This window comes from Xenopus laevis, chromosome 7S, assembly GCF_017654675.1.
Source record: "Xenopus laevis strain J_2021 chromosome 7S, Xenopus_laevis_v10.1, whole genome shotgun sequence".
In the NCBI taxonomy this organism is placed as follows: domain Eukaryota; kingdom Metazoa; phylum Chordata; class Amphibia; order Anura; family Pipidae; genus Xenopus; species Xenopus laevis.
This window is the reverse complement of record NC_054384.1, coordinates 105,446,740-105,463,746: the sequence shown is the minus strand read 5'-3', so window position 1 is coordinate 105,463,746 and position 17,007 is coordinate 105,446,740. Positions and strand designations below refer to the sequence as shown.

The following is a 17,007-nucleotide window of genomic DNA, read 5'->3' as shown; positions in this document are numbered from 1 at the left end:
AGAGTTCTCTGGATAACGGGTTTGTACAGATAAATCTATTTCTAAGCAACTATGCAATATACATGTATTACAAATCTTCATTTGTTTTTAAGTTATGTGTTTGTGTATTGCTATTGAAAGCAGTGTTTGTCCGACCCTTTTTAATTCTCTGCACTGGTGGTTCAGACTGTTGATACAATGTAAGACAAGCAGCTGATTAACAGACCTGCTGGGGAATTAAGACTTTTGCAACATTGTTTAAGGAGTTCAGCAAATGCTGCTTTCAATAGTAATTACATTTACAAATAACTTTTTTTTTCAAACACTTTTTTCAATTCAGTTGTTTTCAGATTGTTCCCCAGAAATAATTACTTTTTTCAATACTTTCCATTGTTTATTTTTTACTGTTTTTCCAAAATCAATTTTGCAACATTTAGTTGATCCATTTCTCAGCAGCATCTCTGAAATATCAGCAACTATTGTATCAATTCTAACTGCTGCCTGTAATGAAACCCAGAGATTCTGCTCAGCAGGGACAAAGATAAGAAATGTATCAACTAAATGTATCAATTTAGAACCGTTTTGGGGTCGGCGACCCCCCTCCAAGAGATGCTTTAGATGGTGAAAAAAAGACTCTTTACACTTCAATATTAGAAAAACAGCGACACATAGAAAATAGAAAGTCATTGGAAAAAGTCGTTATTTCTGGTGATCTATCGGAAAACAACTAGTTGTTTGAAGGTGAACAACCCCTTTAAAAGCACTGACAATTTTTAATCAATGTATATAGGAAAGTTGCTTAGAATTATGTTTTCTTTTATTAGGCAAATTTTTATTTTGAATGTTTACTTGCCCTTTGAAGAAACAAGAGGATAGGGGTCCCTTCCCAGTAGAGCTCACAATCTAAGATGGCTTTTCGATAAAACCATTATGATCTGCTTAGTGCTTTATGGAATGCAGAAGGTTAGGTGTATAATTCTTTTACCAACAATAATGTACTTTTTTCACCGAAAAGCAAGATGTACCTTTCCTGCAGCTGCTCTGCCTGCCGGAGGCTCAGCATATAAAATACGGAGGAGCAAATAGTCGCCCACAGCAGGAAAAGTTTTATTGAGGATTACTGGCTTGTGCAGGCGTTGTGATAGTCCTGGAAGGGACAAATACTGCCTTTAACTTTAGTTGCATTTACAAATAACCAGGGATGAACCAAATCCACTATTTGGGATTTGCCCAAAACGCTGAATCCTTCACGAAAGCTTTGGGCGAATACCGAACCCTAGTTTGCATATTCAAATTAGGGCCAGGAAGGGGGAAAAAGTGGGAAAATTTATTTTTACATTTGTGCCAAAAAGTTACGTGATTTCTCTTCCCGACGCTAATTTGCATATACAAATTAGGATTCAGATTCAGTTTGGCCAGGCAGAAGGATTCGGCTAAATCCTACTGAAAAAGGCCGAATCCTGAACTGAATCCTGGGTTGGGTGCATCCCTATAAATGACTAATGATGAATGTGTAATTGGAATGTTGCATGGAAGTTTTCTTTCATTAGACGTTTTTTGGGGAGGGAATAAATATTTTCTAGAGTTCAAGAATAGAGTTCACCATTTGGCAGATTCTTGGCTATCCAGACAATTTTAATTAGTGCTGTACATTTCTCCCCATCCCTGCAGTCTGTGATTGTGAACTGATGTTATTTATCCTGTAATACAATAAAGCCTACACAGTCATTTTATATTGTAGGAGCCCATTTATATATGTTAGGATAGCAAAGCTCTGATCAGCTATACATTTGATGTGTGTAACTAGCAAAAGCACAGAACATAGCCAAAGTAGCTCATATAACCACACTAAAAAATAATATACAAACTAACAATTATAAGCATAAGACACAAATACAAAGACAGAGAAAGATTTCCAGCTCACGGTTGGTCTTTAAAAATAATAACAAAAAATGAGTGGTTAGTAGCACACTTTGACCAAAATATGTAAGCTCACGTGCCACGTCAAGGCTCCTCATTGTATGTGAGTCCTACATTGTCCATTACTATTCCAAGTATGTAGTGCAGTTAATATTAAGTCCCCCAGCAAACAGTGTGAGTAGTAAGACCAACAGTTCACTTATCCTTAACTCAGGAGCTCTAATGAGAAAGCAGGGAGCTTTTAAAGGAGAACTAAACCCTAAAAATGAATACAGCTAATTTTATATAGTGAACTTATTGCACAAGGCTTAAGTTTGAGCTTGTCAATAGCAGCAATGATCCAGGACTTCAAACTTGTCACAGGGGGTCACCATCTTGGAAAGTGTCTGTGACACTCACATGCTCAGTGGGCTCTGATTGGCTGTTGAGAAGCTAAGCTTAGGGCTCGTCACTAATTATCCAGCAGAAAATGAGCTTCCCTGGCTGTAATATAAGCTGATGCTACAGGTTTGCTAATTATTCAATTCTGATGCTAATTGCACTGGTTTCTGTGCTGCCATATAGTAATTATGTGTATTAATTACTAATCAGCCTCATATTGTGACATTTCTATTCTATGTGTACTGTATATTGTGAGTGGGTCCCTAAGCTCAGTAAGTGACAGCAGCACAGAGCATGTGCAGTGAATCAGCAGAAAAGAAGATGGGGAGCTACTGGGGCATCTTTGGAGACACAGATCTTTACTGCTAAAGGGCTGTGGTTGCCTTGGGCTGGTACAGAAGCACAAAACATCATGTGCAACATTTCTAGCTACTTCTTTCGTTAGGCTTTAGTTCTCCTTTAAGCCACAGCCCATTAACATACACCTGTAAATCATTACCTGTTTATATCAGGCTACAATTTGTACACAAAACAATTAGTAATAAAAACATGAACACATGTATGGAAACTAATATCCAGAACCTACTGTATTACCCAGAAAGCACAAAGTACAGGAATGAATGCTATTTTCCATAGAGTCTTATGCACTATGAACTATGTACAATGTATTTGAAGGTAACTAACTTGTGTACATCAATGCTGCTGGGAAAAAAAACAAAGTCTTTTTTTTGTAAAAGATGAATTATTTTTGTGATCCAAATTATAGAAAGACCCGTTTACTATTTCTAACAGCTGCATTAGCTATTTCTCCTTATAACTTTATGTCTTTTTGTTGAAATTCCATGACAGGCACACTGTATATACTTAAAGACTTCCCTTATTAAGGATGGCCTACACATTGAAAGAAGAACATGTCTGGATCGGGGTTGTCCGCAGGATAATGACATTTGGCTTTGCCTGCTTGGTGTTGACTGGTGTGACTTGGGCTTTTGCCGACAGCATTCCTTTAGTCACAGATGAGTATCGTATCTTGGCCTTTGGCATTTACGGAGCGTTTCTTACTGTCCATCTCGTGATTCAGAGCTTATTTGCCTTCTTGGAACACAGGAAGATGAAGATAAGTGATCATATCTGCACTTACACCAAAACGGTGGCCCTAACCATATCGGCCTATCAGGAAGACCCAGAGTATCTACGGGAATGTCTGGTGTCTGTCAAAAATATTCACTATCCGCCTGACAAGTTGAAGGTTATCATGGTCATTGATGGTAACAGTCCTGAGGACCAGTACATGATGGACATGTTTAAGGAAGTCTTTGCAGGGGAGGACGTGGGCACATTCTGCTGGGAGAACAATTATCATTCTTGGAAACCAGAAAATACGGCAAAGAGCCCCGACGCTGCCCAACAGGTCGAAAATGATACCCTAATAAGAAGAAATCAGGAACAGTCTGATGATCTGCCGGAGAGCACTGTCAATGCAAACTATGAAATCGAGGTTGAAGATCCCATGCTTGGTGAGGTGAAGCATCTGATCAAATCCAAACGATGTGTGTGCCTTATGCAGAAATGGGGTGGAAAGAGAGAAGTCATGTACACAGCATTTAAAGCCCTCGGGGAATCCGTGGATTATGTTCAGGTATATATTGATCAATAATCAAAAATGAATCAATAAAAATACATTTCCATGCCCCTTTTCTAGTGTCTGTACATCCAGGCATTTTCATATATCTATCAGCTAAGAGTCCATCCACCTGTCCATATGAGCAGTTAGATCTTCTCATGGTCTAATCTGAGATGGTTTTTATCATTAAACTGAGGTATTTGACGGGTTCAGTGTTGGACTGGGATGCCAGGGGCCCACCAGAAAACCTTAGGCTGAGGGCCCACTTTCCAAATTATTATTCCTCCTCTGCTCACTCAGCCTCTTTATTCTTCTAGTCTCTTCTCTCTACATACTAAACTCTATTCTTCCATTATTAAACCTCTTAGTTCCCATAAAGAAATAGGGAATGACCATGAAATATGCCAAATGGTTAGAAGCAAAAGCAAGAGGCAAGAGTTTTCCTGGTATCCCGGTGGGCCAGTCCGACACTGGACTGGTTGAAAACTAAAAAATAAGGACCGAACATAGGATTTTGTTCGGGATTCGGCCAGAATTCTGCTTTTTTAAGCAAGATTCAGATTCGGCTGAATTCTTGTGCGTGGCCGAATCCGAATCCTACTTTGCATATGCAAATTGGATGTAGGGCAGGAAATCACGTTACAAAATAAGGAAGTAAAAAACATTTTTTCCCACTTTTTGAAAATAAGGATTTGATTCGGTAATCGGCTGAATCTTCCTTGAAGGATACGGGGATTGGGCCAAATCCAAAATAGAGGTGGTGCATCCCTACTAAACAATAAACAAAACAATAACCCAAACTAGTCAATCTAATGAATCTGTTTATCACACATACATTTGGTTGAGCAGTTTGGCTATGATCAAACTCTGGGTAAATATAATTATTTGGCATGAAAATGATGAAGAATGCATGTGAGCTCATTAGTTAAAATAAAATAAGTAGCTGCTGACATTACATTCATAAAAGAACATTTGATACCAAAACAAGTAGATCGGTGAGATTTGGACGAAACCCTTCGCTGATCTAGTCATTTCTCAATCCAGCAGCTGGAATGTGTGTGGTCAGCATCATTCATTTTAATTATCCAATATGTTCTAAGTAAAGTTATTTCCTTTTTCCATAGGTTTGTGACTCGGACACAAAGCTTGATCCACTGGCGACACTTGAACTCGTTAAAGTGCTGGAATCGAATGATCGTTATGGGGCAGTGGGAGGTGACGTGAGGATCTTGAATCTTAACGATTCCTACATCAGTTTCATGAGCAGCCTTAGATACTGGATCGCCTTTAATATAGAGAGAGCCTGTCAGTCCTACTTTGACTGTGTTTCTTGTATCAGTGGACCACTTGGTAAGTCAGATTTCCATATTCTTTAGGTCTAGATATAAGGAAATATTCATGTTCATCCATTAAAACTGTGTCTGCTGCCATTTTCTCAAACATGGAATGATAAATGGGTGTAAAAAGACAAAATTCTGGCCTTTCAACACAAGGCCTACAGACCTCATGCAGCCCAAAAAAACTCGTGAACCGGTTGACCACATAAATATCCAGACCGTTTTACTGGAATCTGTCCATTTCTGAGCAGTTCTTTCTTCTTTTAGACAACCAAAAGTTGGGCCAGTTTTGTTAAAATTGGGCAAATATAGTGCCAAGTATTAGAATGAATTACATTTGTACAGGTATGGGACCTGTTATCCAGAATGCTCAGAACCTGGGGTTTTCTGGATAACAGATATTTCCACAGGGTCTTCATACCCAATTATTCAACCCAATAATCTGGTTCTGCTTCCAATAGGGATGCACCGAACCCCCGAATCCTTTGCAGCCGATTACCGAATCAAATCTGAATCCTAATTCGCATATGCAAATTAGGGGTGGGAAGGGGAAAATACTTGTTTTGTGACAAAAATTCACGCGATCTTATTTTGGATTAAGTACAAGGTTGTGTCTTATTATTATAGTAAATAAGAAAATAATTTTTAAAAATGTGTTCTATTTGATTATAATGGAGTCTATGGTAGACAACCTTTCTGTAATTCTGAACTGTCTGGATAATGGGTTTCCGCATAACGGATCCCGTACCTGTTCACTAAAATGTATCAGTAATAAAAGGTCTTTCAGCATTAGCAGTAGTTGCTTACTAACTGTAAGTAGCTCCCTGTTTTTGGCAATTGTTCTATAGATAAAAGGGGCATGAGCAGTCAATGAAATGATTGATATAGGCGCTGATTTTTATGTCACTTTCCCTTAGGTCTTTATCGAAATGACCTTCTCCAAACATTTCTGGAGTCGTGGTACAATCAGAAATTTTTGGGGACTCACTGTACTTTCGGAGATGACCGTCACCTAACTAATCGAATGTTAAGCATTGGTTATGCAACTAAGTAAGTATCGCTAACATTGTATATCAAAAGAAACAAACTGCAAGAACCACAAAATCTACTCTAGAAAATATTTGGGTTGACTAGAGGACAGGTCACTCAATTGTTCTTAGTTGGTGTCAAGTCTAATAAAGGATGGAATAAAACACGCATGGCTTAAATATCCCCAATTATTCAAGAAAAAGTCCAGGAAACAGAGGGCAGCTGATACAGACAATGATTACAGATATCCACTGAGCCTCCTGCCTTGCAATTGCTCATTAAGTTGAGGATATTACTGGGGAACCCATACCCTGTGCCTCTACTATGCAGCTCTGGCAGGTCAGGACAGATTATGCAAGTGCAATAGAATTGCACCAATGAACAAAATATGGGGGTACAAGCTATCAATAAGCAATATGTTTGTGAAGATTCTCATTCATCCAGGTCATACCTGTAGAAATAAGTCAAATCAACTGGACTTGCTGTGTTTTTCTTGAAGACGTTTCACTAGTCATCTAACTAGCTTTCTTAATTCAGAATGACTTGCCAAGTCCAGATTCTAGACCAGGAGAAGACTGCCAAGTCCGGACTCTACATCTTGAGAAGAATGCCAAGTCCAAATTATAGACCAGGAGAAGACTGCCAAGTCCAGATTCTAGACCAGGAGAAGAATGCCAAGGCCAGATTCTAGACCAGGAGAAGAATACCAAGTCCAGATTCTAGACCAGGAGAAGAATTCCAAGTCCTGATTCTAGACCAAGAGAAGACTGCCAAGTCCAGATTATAGACTATGAAAGCCTGCCAAATCCAGATTCTAGACCGGGAAAAGACTGCCAAGTCCATATTCTTGACTGGGAGAAGACTGCCAAGTCCAGACCAGAACGACCGGTTCAAAAGAAGTGCTAAAGAAGCCATATGTGTAAAAACTGAAAAACCAAGTTTGAATAGAGACGGGGAGGGCTCTTTTGGAAGCTCTTAGTGGAAGGTTAAATAACACCTCAGCTCCAATCATGCTAAAACAATCAACGCCTAATTTAATGATATCCTTGCTGATTATGATACAGATTATGCTGATTGGAGCAACATTCCAGGGTATTTATTCCAGAAAGATCTTGGATACAAGTCATTCTGTATTGAGAAAGCCAATTGGATGACTGGTGAAACATCTTCAAGAAAAATACAGCAAGTCCAGTTGATTTGATATCAACTGATATACCAAAAGCAAAAAAAAAACCAAAACAAAAAACAAGGTATATTTTGTTATTTAGTTCCATGTTTATAAATGATTCCTGTATATTTGTAACAGAGAGTAAGTAAACCATGAGTAAACCATTCTTTAAATTTTTTTAGGTATACTGCACGCTCAAAATGCTATTCAGAAACGCCTGCACAGTTCTTGCGCTGGTTAAATCAACAGACCCGTTGGACAAAGTCTTACTTCCGAGAATGGCTCTATAATTCCTTGTGGTGGCACAAGCACCACCTCTGGATGACCTACGAGTCAGTAATTGCAGGCATTTTCCCATTTTTTGTCACAGCCACTGTGGTGAGGCTGTTCTTCAGCTGTCATCTGTGGGACATAGTGTGGGTTCTAATCTGTGTCCAGCTCATTGCAACCGTCAAAGCCCTTTATGCCTGTCTGCTCAGAGGCAACCCAATTATGATATTCATGTCTCTATATGCAATCTTGTACATGGGTGGGCTCCTACCCTCAAAGTACTTTGCCCTAATTACCATGAACAAGAGCAGCTGGGGCACCTCAGGAAGGAAGAAAGTTGTTGGAAATTACATACCCCTCCTTCCGTTATCTATTTGGGGGGCTATCCTCTTAGCAGGGACTCTTTACACAATTGTTATGATGTCTCTATGCACTTCTTGTAGACTTATCGAGGCAGAGAAAACATACCTGATCTATGGCTCGGCTTTCTACCTCGCCTATTGGGCATTGATGTTCTGTCTCTATTGGTTGTGGGTCAAACGCATCTGTAGGAAGAGGACTGATACTTATGACCTTAAGGGATATACATAAACTTAGAACAACAATGCTAAATTCTACAGACTGAACATCCTCGAGTCTGCACTGGTAGTCTTCAGGACTGATGCAAAAAGGCCCAGACAATAATGTTCTTCTTATCTTTTACCATCTTTGTTTACAGGGCAATTAAATAGTGTGAGAAACTGCCACATCAGAATAGAAAATAGAGGAAATAGTGAGGAGCATAAGAAAAACTTGTTTTTTTACAGGTTGCAAGTCCAACTGGGGTCACAGGGGGGTTTCAGTAGAGCGCATGTGGGGTTTGAAGTGTGCTGTGTGCATAGGCCTAATAGGCATAGTAACTATATTAGGGTAGGACCCTGAACGCCTTGTCACCAAATGGAACCTCTTTGGGGAGAAAAATAAAAACAATTATTTATTATAATTACATGTGTAATGTTCATCCAATGGCACTTGCCCCCAGAAGCATGTTGGCACCAGATCCCAGCAAAGGGTTTCCCATTTGTATGAATAGGTAACGGATGAATGCTGCTAGAGCACTTTTTTTTTTACTGCTGCACTTAAATTCACACTGAAATGATATTGCTCCCCGTACTGTCTGAAGTAAGTGGATGAACTTGTAAAAGTGACAGTTTTTGTGTTATTTATTCAAGACTCATGAGTAAGTGTTCAAAGTTGCACTAGTGCAAAGAAACATGACTGTGTCTGTATGTATGTTTTATGACTATTTTAGTATTTGTTTATTATTATTATTATTCATATTGTGTGTGTACAGAAATAAATTATGAATGTATTTTTACCAAGACTGGTTTATTATACAAAATGATATGTGTGATTCAATGCCAAGAATTCCTCAGCATTCTCTATAAGCAGCTATACACATGCAAATGTTCTCATAAACCTACTAACTGGCCCATGACTCAAACAAGTAGATATCACTAATAGCACTGACCTATTCCTTCAGATCTGAATGGACACAAGGGTCCTATATTGTGTACTTCTAATCACACCAACGCATCCACAAAATTGCATGACATTCTTTATGATGTATCATATGAGCCATGGCATCCAGAAAAAGTGCAATACATAAGCTAAGATTCCCAGTGTCCCCCAACATTGGCTAAATATTTAGTTTCCAGTCATCCTTATCAACCGGGTTCTGCCCCTTCTCAACTGTACTGATTATATCCTAAAACAATATACAAAAACATGTGGACATTCAGACAAACATCTGAGAATATTGGGATCATTGTCAACGATTAGGTAGGGGGCGCTGTGGAAGCAGCAGGAGGAAGGTGAGTGCTTAGGCAAGAGCTGGTTGAACCCACAGACACAGGAAAAGTGCAGGAACGGGGTGGTGAAGAGTCAGACTGGAACAGGTGCAGAGCGGAACAGGATGGAGGGCAAAGATCAGGACTGGACTAGACAGAACGAAGAGGGTAATGAGTCAGGACAGGAACAGACTGGATAGGAACAGGATGGAGCAGGAGTGGAACAGGAACTGACTGGATGAGACAGGACGGTGTGGGCATAGGATCAGACTGGGGATTGCGTGCAGAAGAACTGGAACAGGATTACCTGCAGAAGGACTGGAGCAGGGAAGGGGAAGATATAAGACAGGGTACAGATACAATTCAGAACAGGACAGGAAGCAGGAACATGCAAGGCAAGGTCAAGGTTAAGGCAGAAATAGGTTAAGGCAAGGTTAAAAGTAGGACCGGGTGGGAAAGACAAGGCAGGAACAGAACAAGGTAAGGTAAGGAAGAAAGGTTCAAGGTAAGGCAGGACAAGACAGGAAAAATCAAGGTAAGGAAATGAAGCTAGAGCTGCAACCCTGAGCTAGGGGTGATGCCACAGTGCTAGTTTAGGAAGTCAGTGCTGACAAGGAGTGTTTGGAGGGCTGGCCTTAAATAGGGCAGAGTCAGCCCTGATTGGCTGACTGCAAACCAATCAGGCTGCTGCTGGGCTAGGGCTGCAAAGGCCAGGTAACATTTAGTGAGCAACCTCATAGGCTGCTCACCTGGCCCAGTGGTTAAAGCATCATGCCAGAAACCCAAAGATTCCTGGCTTGAATCCCAGCAGAGCCTGACAATTATAAAGGAAAAGTCAAAAAAATAGCATTGTGAAAAGCAAAAAAAGTTGGCTGGGTATACAATATATTTTAAGAACTCAAGTTCTGATTCTATTATCCCTACATTGAAGCCATGGGGTTAAAGTTAGGAAAGTCCCGCTGCAACTTATTTTTACATACTTATCCCCTCCCCACCCTAAGAGTAACACAGACTAGACTAATTTGAGAATTTGAGAATAGCAATGATCAAACCTGGCATCATTGGTATGCTATTATTATCCCGATGCCAAAAATTGAGCCAAAAAAAAAATATAACACATTTTTTAATTCCAAATATTCAGAGTATATTGAGCATTCTGATACATGGGGAGACATGGTTTCCTCTCTAGGCCCTAAAGAGTTTTTCTAGAGAAGTATGCCAAATTGCCTCTCCACCATGGAGGCTAGACTGCTCACACTAACTACCCTGTCCATTTCACACTCAAAACATATCATAGCATTTAATAAAAACCCTCAATCATTAGGTCCCTCTCTCTGAATTCCACTAAAATGTTCTTCATACTTCAGGGTCTGTTCTTCTCATTAACCGAGGCCTCCAGCCCTTGTGAATTGGAGGACAAAGAGGCTGAACCTTCGAGATAAATCTTGAATCCCCTTCAGCACTAGAGATGTCGCGAACTGTTCGCCGGCGAACTTGTTCGCGCGAACATCGGGTGTTCGCGCTCGCCGGAAGTTCGCGAACGTCGCGCGACGTTCGCCATTTTGGGTTCGCCATTGTTGGCGCTTTTTTTTGCCCTCTCACCCCAGACCAGCAGGTACATGGCAGCCAATCAGGAAGCTCTCCCCTGGACCACTCCCCTTCCCTATAAAAACCGAAGCCCTGCAGCGTTTTTTCACTCTGCCTGTGTGTGCTGAAGAGATAGTGTAGGGAGAGAGCTGCTGCCTGTTAGTGATTTCAGGGACAGTTGAAAGTTTGCTGGCTAGTAATCGTTTTGATACTGCTCTGTTATTGGAGGGACAGAAGTCTGCAGGGGTTTGAGGGACATTTTAGCTTAGGTAGCTTTGCTGGCTAGTAATCTACCTTCTACTGCAGTGCTCTGTATGTAGCTGCAGTGGGCAGCTGTCCTGCTTCTGATCTCATCTGCTGACTGCTGCAATAACAGTAGTCCTTGTAAGGACTGCTTTTATTTATTTTTTTGTTGTTTTACTACTACTACTACTACTACTATAAGAGCCCAGTGCTATTAGTCTAGCAGTGTTGGGGAGTGGGACTGGTGTGCTAATCTGCTGCTCCTAGTAGTTCAGCAGCACCAACTTTAATTTTTTTTTTTAATATTCATTTTTTTTTTATTTTACTTTTTTTTATTTTACTACCGCTGTAGTAGTGTATAAGTTGACCTTTTAGGCATTATTTGCCCTGTAGGCATTATTTGCACAGTGTTTTCTTCAACCCGCCATCTAGCTGTGTGACCTTGTTCACATTCTGTCTAAATATCCATAATATTACCGTCTCCAGAAAAAACACCGGAGTGACTTTTTTCAAGCAGCCATAATATATTTTACGTAATCCGTATCCACCGCTGTAGTAGTGTATACGTTGACCTTGTAGGCATTATTTGCACAGTGTTTTCTTCAACCCGCCATCTAGCTGTGTGACCTTGTTCACATTCTGTCTAAATATCCATAATATTACCGTCTCCAGAAAAAACACCGGAGTGACTTTTTTCAAGCAGCCATAATATATTTTACGTAATCCGTATCCACCGCTGTAGTAGTGTATACGTTGACCTTGTAGGCATTATTTGCACACTGTTTTCTTCAACCCGCCATCTAGCTGTGTGACCTTGTTCACATTCTGTCTAAATATCCATAATATTACCGTCTCCAGAAAAAACACCGGAGTGACTTTTTTCAAGCAGCCATAATATATTTTACGTAATCCGTATCCACCGCTGTAGTAGTGTATACGTTGACCTTGTAGGCATTATTTGCACAGTGTTTTCTTCAACCCGCCATCTAGCTGTGTGACCTTGTTCACATTCTGTCTAAATATCCATAATATTACCGTCTCCAGAAAAAACACCGGAGTGACTTTTTTCAAGCAGCCATAATATATTTTACGTAATCCGTATCCACCGCTGTAGTAGTGTATACGTTGACCTTGTAGGCATTATTTGCACACTGTTTTCTTCAACCCGCCATCTAGCTGTGTGACCTTGTTCACATTCTGTCTAAATATCCATAATATTACCGTCTCCAGAAAAAACACCGGAGTGACTTTTTTCAAGCAGCCATAATATATTTTACGTAATCCGTATCCACCGCTGTAGTAGTGTATACGTTGACCTTGTAGGCATTATTTGCACACTGTTTTCTTCAACCCGCCATCTAGCTGTGTGACCTTGTTCACATTCTGTCTAAATATCCATAATATTACCGTCTCCAGAAAAAACACCGGAGTGACTTTTTTCAAGCAGCCATAATATATTTTACGTAATCCGTATCCACCGCTGTAGTAGTGTATACGTTGACCTTGTAGGCATTATTTGCACAGTGTTTTCTTCAACCCGCCATCTAGCTGTGTGACCTTGTTCACATTCTGTCTAAATATCCATAATATTACCGTCTCCAGAAAAAACACCGGAGTGACTTTTTTCAAGCAGCCATAATATATTTTACGTAATCCGTATCCACCGCTGTAGTAGTGTATACGTTGACCTTGTAGGCATTATTTGCACACTGTTTTCTTCAACCCGCCATCTAGCTGTGTGACCTTGTTCACATTCTGTCTAAATATCCATAATATTACCGTCTCCAGAAAAAACACCGGAGTGACTTTTTTCAAGCAGCCATAATATATTTTACGTAATCCGTATCCACCGCTGTAGTAGTGTATACGTTGACCTTGTAGGCATTATTTGCACACTGTTTTCTTCAACCTGCCATCTAGCTGTGTGACCTTGTTCACATTCTGTCTAAATATCCATAATATTACCGTCTCCAGAAAAAACACCGGAGTGACTTTTTTCAAGCAGCCATAATATATTTTACGTAATCCGTATCCACCGCTGTAGTAGTGTATACGTTGACCTTGTAGGCATTATTTGCACACTGTTTTCTTCAACCCGCCATCTAGCTGTGTGTATTATCGTTTCCAGAAAAACCAACTGAGTTTTTGTTGTTGTTGTTGTTTTTTAAAAAATAATGCCAGGCAAAGGCAGGCCGCCACGCAGAGGCCGTGCTAGGGGCCGTGCTGCTATGCAATCCTGGGGCCCTAGCAAATTGCCCAGTTTTAAAAAGCCAATGACCCTGAACTCCCAAAATGCTGAAGAGGTAGTTGACTGGCTTACACAGCACACCCCATCCTCTACCGTTTCTAACTTTACCACAACATCCTCCTCATCCTCCACTGCTATGGCCACCCCACGTAACACTTCCTCCACCACCGGTGCCCCTTCTTCACTGGGGTCAGAGGAGTTATTTTCCCATGAGTTTCTTGAACTGAGTAATGCGCAACCATTATTGCCAGAAGAAGATGAAGGAGATGAGGACCTTACACCAGATTTAATTCTGGCAGAGAACACGACAGAGATGGACATAATGAGTGATGAGGAGGAGGTCCCCGCTGCTGCTTCCTTCTGTGATGTGTCAGAAGAAATTGATGCATCTGAGGAGAATGATGATGAGGAGATTGATGTTTTGTGGGTGCCTAGTAGAAGAGAGCAAGAGGAGGGTAGTTCAGATGGAGAGACGGAGAGTCAGAGAGGCAGTAGGAGAATAAGACTTAGAAGAAGCAGGGAGGACAGCCCGCAGGGATCAGTAGGGCAACAACATGTATCGGCACCTGTGTTCAGCCGGCCAACGCACCCGCCATTGCCGCCAATGCCGCCAACTTCTACTGTTACCGCCAGATCGCACACTTCCAAAAAGTCAGCAGTGTGGGATTTTTTTAATGTGTGTGCCTCTGACAAAAGCATTGTAATTTGCAATGAGTGCAGTCAGAAACTGAGCCTTGGTAAGCCCAACAGCCACATAGGTACAACTTCTATGCGAAGGCACATGAGCGGCAAGCACAAAGCACTTTGGGAGCAACACCTCAAAGGCAACAGGCAAACTAAAAGCCACACTCCTTCTGGTCCAGCATCTTACTGCTCTACCTCTGCTCTCCTTGACCCGTCTGAACCACCCTCCACACCGCCTTCCACCTTGACCACCTGTTCCCATTCCCAGTCATCTGCCACCAGCCAAGTTTCTGTGAAGGCCATGTTTGAGCGTAAGAAGCCAATGTCTGACTGTCACCCCCTTGCCCGGCGTCTGACAGCTGGCTTGTCTGCACTCTTAGCCCGCCAGCTTTTACCATACCAGCTGGTGGACTCTGAGGCCTTCCGCAAATTTGTAGCAATTGGGACACCGCAGTGGAAGGTACCCAGCCGCAATTTTTTTTCTAAAAAGGGAATACCACACCTGTACCAACATGTGCAGAGCCAAGTTACCGCATCTCTGTCACTTAGTGTTGGGCCAAAGGTCCATATGACTACTGACGCATGGTCCTCCAAGCATGGTCAGGGCAGGTATGTCACCTACACTGCCCACTGGGTGAACTTGGTAATGGCTGGGAAGCAGGGAATGGGTAGCTCAACAACAACAGTGGAGTTGGTGTCACCGCCACGGATTGCACGCGGTTCTGCCACCACCTCTACTCCTCCATCGCTCTCTACCTCGTCTTCTTCTTCTTCTTACTCTGCTGCTGGGTCCTCCTTCTCCTCCTCCACACCTGTGCACCCCCAGCTCCCCCTAGGCTATTCGACGTGCCAGGTACGCCGTTGTCACGCTGTCTTGGGGATGACGTGCCTGGAAAGCAAAAACCATACCGGATCTGTACTCCTGTCATCTCTGCAGTCACAGGCCGATCGGTGGCTGACCCCACACCAACTGCAGATCGGAAAAGTGGTGTGTGACAATGGAAGCAATCTGTTGGCAGCGTTGAGACTAGGCAATTTAACACATGTGCCCTGCATGGCACATGTGTTAAATTTAATAGTCCAACGTTTTGTCTCCAAGTACCCAGGATTCCAGGACGTTCTCACCCAGTCCAGAAAGGTGTCGGCCCATTTCAGACGTTCCTACACAGCCATGGCACGCCTTGCTGACATTCAGCAGCGCTACAACATGCCAGTCAGGCGTTTGATTCTGACAGCCAGACTCGCTGGAATTCAACGCTCCTTATGTTGGAACGTCTGCTGCAACAACAAAGGGCCGTCAACGAGTACCTTTTTGAACTGGGTGGTAGGACTGGATCTGCACAGCTGGGGATTTTTTTCCCCCGTTACTGGGTGCTTATGCGCGATGCCTGCAGGCTCATGCGACCTTTTGAAGAGGTGACAAATATGGTCAGTCGCACCGAAGGCACCATCAGCGACCTAATACCCTTCGCTTTATTCCTGGAGCGTGCCGTGCGACGAGTGACAGATGAGGCTGTAGACCAGCGTGACGAGGAGCTGGAAGCGCACGATTTCTGGTCGGAATCACCAGAACGAACCCAGGCACCTGCTGCAACGCAGGGAGAGGTGCCAGAAGTGGAGTCAGAGGAGGAAGGTGGCTTTGTGGAGGAGGAGGAGGAGGACCAACAGGAGCAGGCTTCCCAGGGGCTAGTGGTGACCTTTTGGGGACCCCTGGTCTTGTACGTGGCTGGGGGAGGAGACCGTGGATGATGCAGTCCTTGATAATGAGGAAGCGGAGATGGATAGCTCTGCATCCAACCTTGTGAGAATGGGGTCTTTCATGCTGTCATGCCTGTTGAAGGACCCCCGTATCAAGAGGCTTAAGGAGAAGGACCTGTACTGGGTCGCAACGCTACTAGACCCTCGGTACAAGCATAAAGTGTCAGAAATGTTACCAACATACCACAAGTCCGAAAAGATGCGGCATTTACAAACCAGCCTGCAAAACATGTTGTACAATGCTTTTAAGGGTGATGTCACTTCAGGAACTCATCAACATTCCAGGGGCAGAGGTGCCAGTAATCCTGCCACGAGCACACCTGCAAGGACAAAGCCCTTTGGCCAGTCTGTAACGTCAGACATGCAAATGTTTTTCTGTCCAAGGCAGCGCCACAACCCTTCTGGATCCACCCTCAAAGAACGCCTCGACCGGCAGGTAGCGGACTACCTGGCATTAACTGCAGATATCGACACTCTGAGGAGCGATGAACCCCTGGACTACTGGGGTGCGCAGGCTTGATCTGTGGCCAGAGCTGTCACAATTTGCCATGAACCTCTTGTCTTGCCCAGCCTCAAGTGTGCTCTCAGAAAGGACCTTCAGTGCAGCAGGAGGGATTGTAACTGAGAGAGAACTCGCCTAGGTCACAAAAAGTGTCGATTACCTGACCTTTATTAAAATGAATGAGGGGTGGATCTCGGAGGGTTACTGCACGCCGGAAGACTTGTTCTGACTTCTATGCAGCTGTCCTTCTCTTCAAGCCTCATGACTCCACACACAGCTGTCCTTTAGCGTCCTCCTCCTCCCTCCGCCACCGTTACAAACTAGGGTGCAAACCCTACTGGTTTAATTTTTTCTGGCCTCTGTGCTTCAGTGGCTGCAACCAAAAAAACTGGGCAAACAATGTCTACAAGGTCAACGTATGGCAAAAAATGACTATTTTCAGCATTTA

General features: G+C 42.5%; 1 protein-coding gene across 1 annotated transcript; it reads left to right on the top strand.

The window, feature by feature from the left end:
• Window positions 1–3,016: 3,016 nt before the first annotated feature.
• On the top strand, window positions 3,017–8,325 carry has1l.S (hyaluronan synthase 1 like S homeolog). Its single transcript, XM_041570732.1, has 4 exons — window positions 3,017–3,919; window positions 5,029–5,254; window positions 6,159–6,291; window positions 7,621–8,325. The coding sequence occupies exons 1-4, from the start codon at window positions 3,167–3,169 to the stop codon at window positions 8,297–8,299; spliced, it is 1,791 nt and encodes a 596-aa protein (XP_041426666.1). The 5' UTR covers window positions 3,017–3,166; the 3' UTR covers window positions 8,300–8,325.
• The last annotated feature ends 8,682 nt before the right edge of the window (window positions 8,326–17,007 follow it).

Coding starts and splice junctions, on each gene's coding strand:
- has1l.S (XM_041570732.1), top strand. CDS start 3,167: ATGGCCTACACATTGAAAGAAGAACATGTCTGGATCGGGGTTGTCCGC. Junction 3,920..5,028: donor AATCCGTGGATTATGTTCAG/GTATATATTGAT, acceptor CTTTTTCCATAG/GTTTGTGACTCGGACACAAA. Junction 6,292..7,620: donor AGCATTGGTTATGCAACTAA/GTAAGTATCGCT, acceptor AAATTTTTTTAG/GTATACTGCACGCTCAAAAT.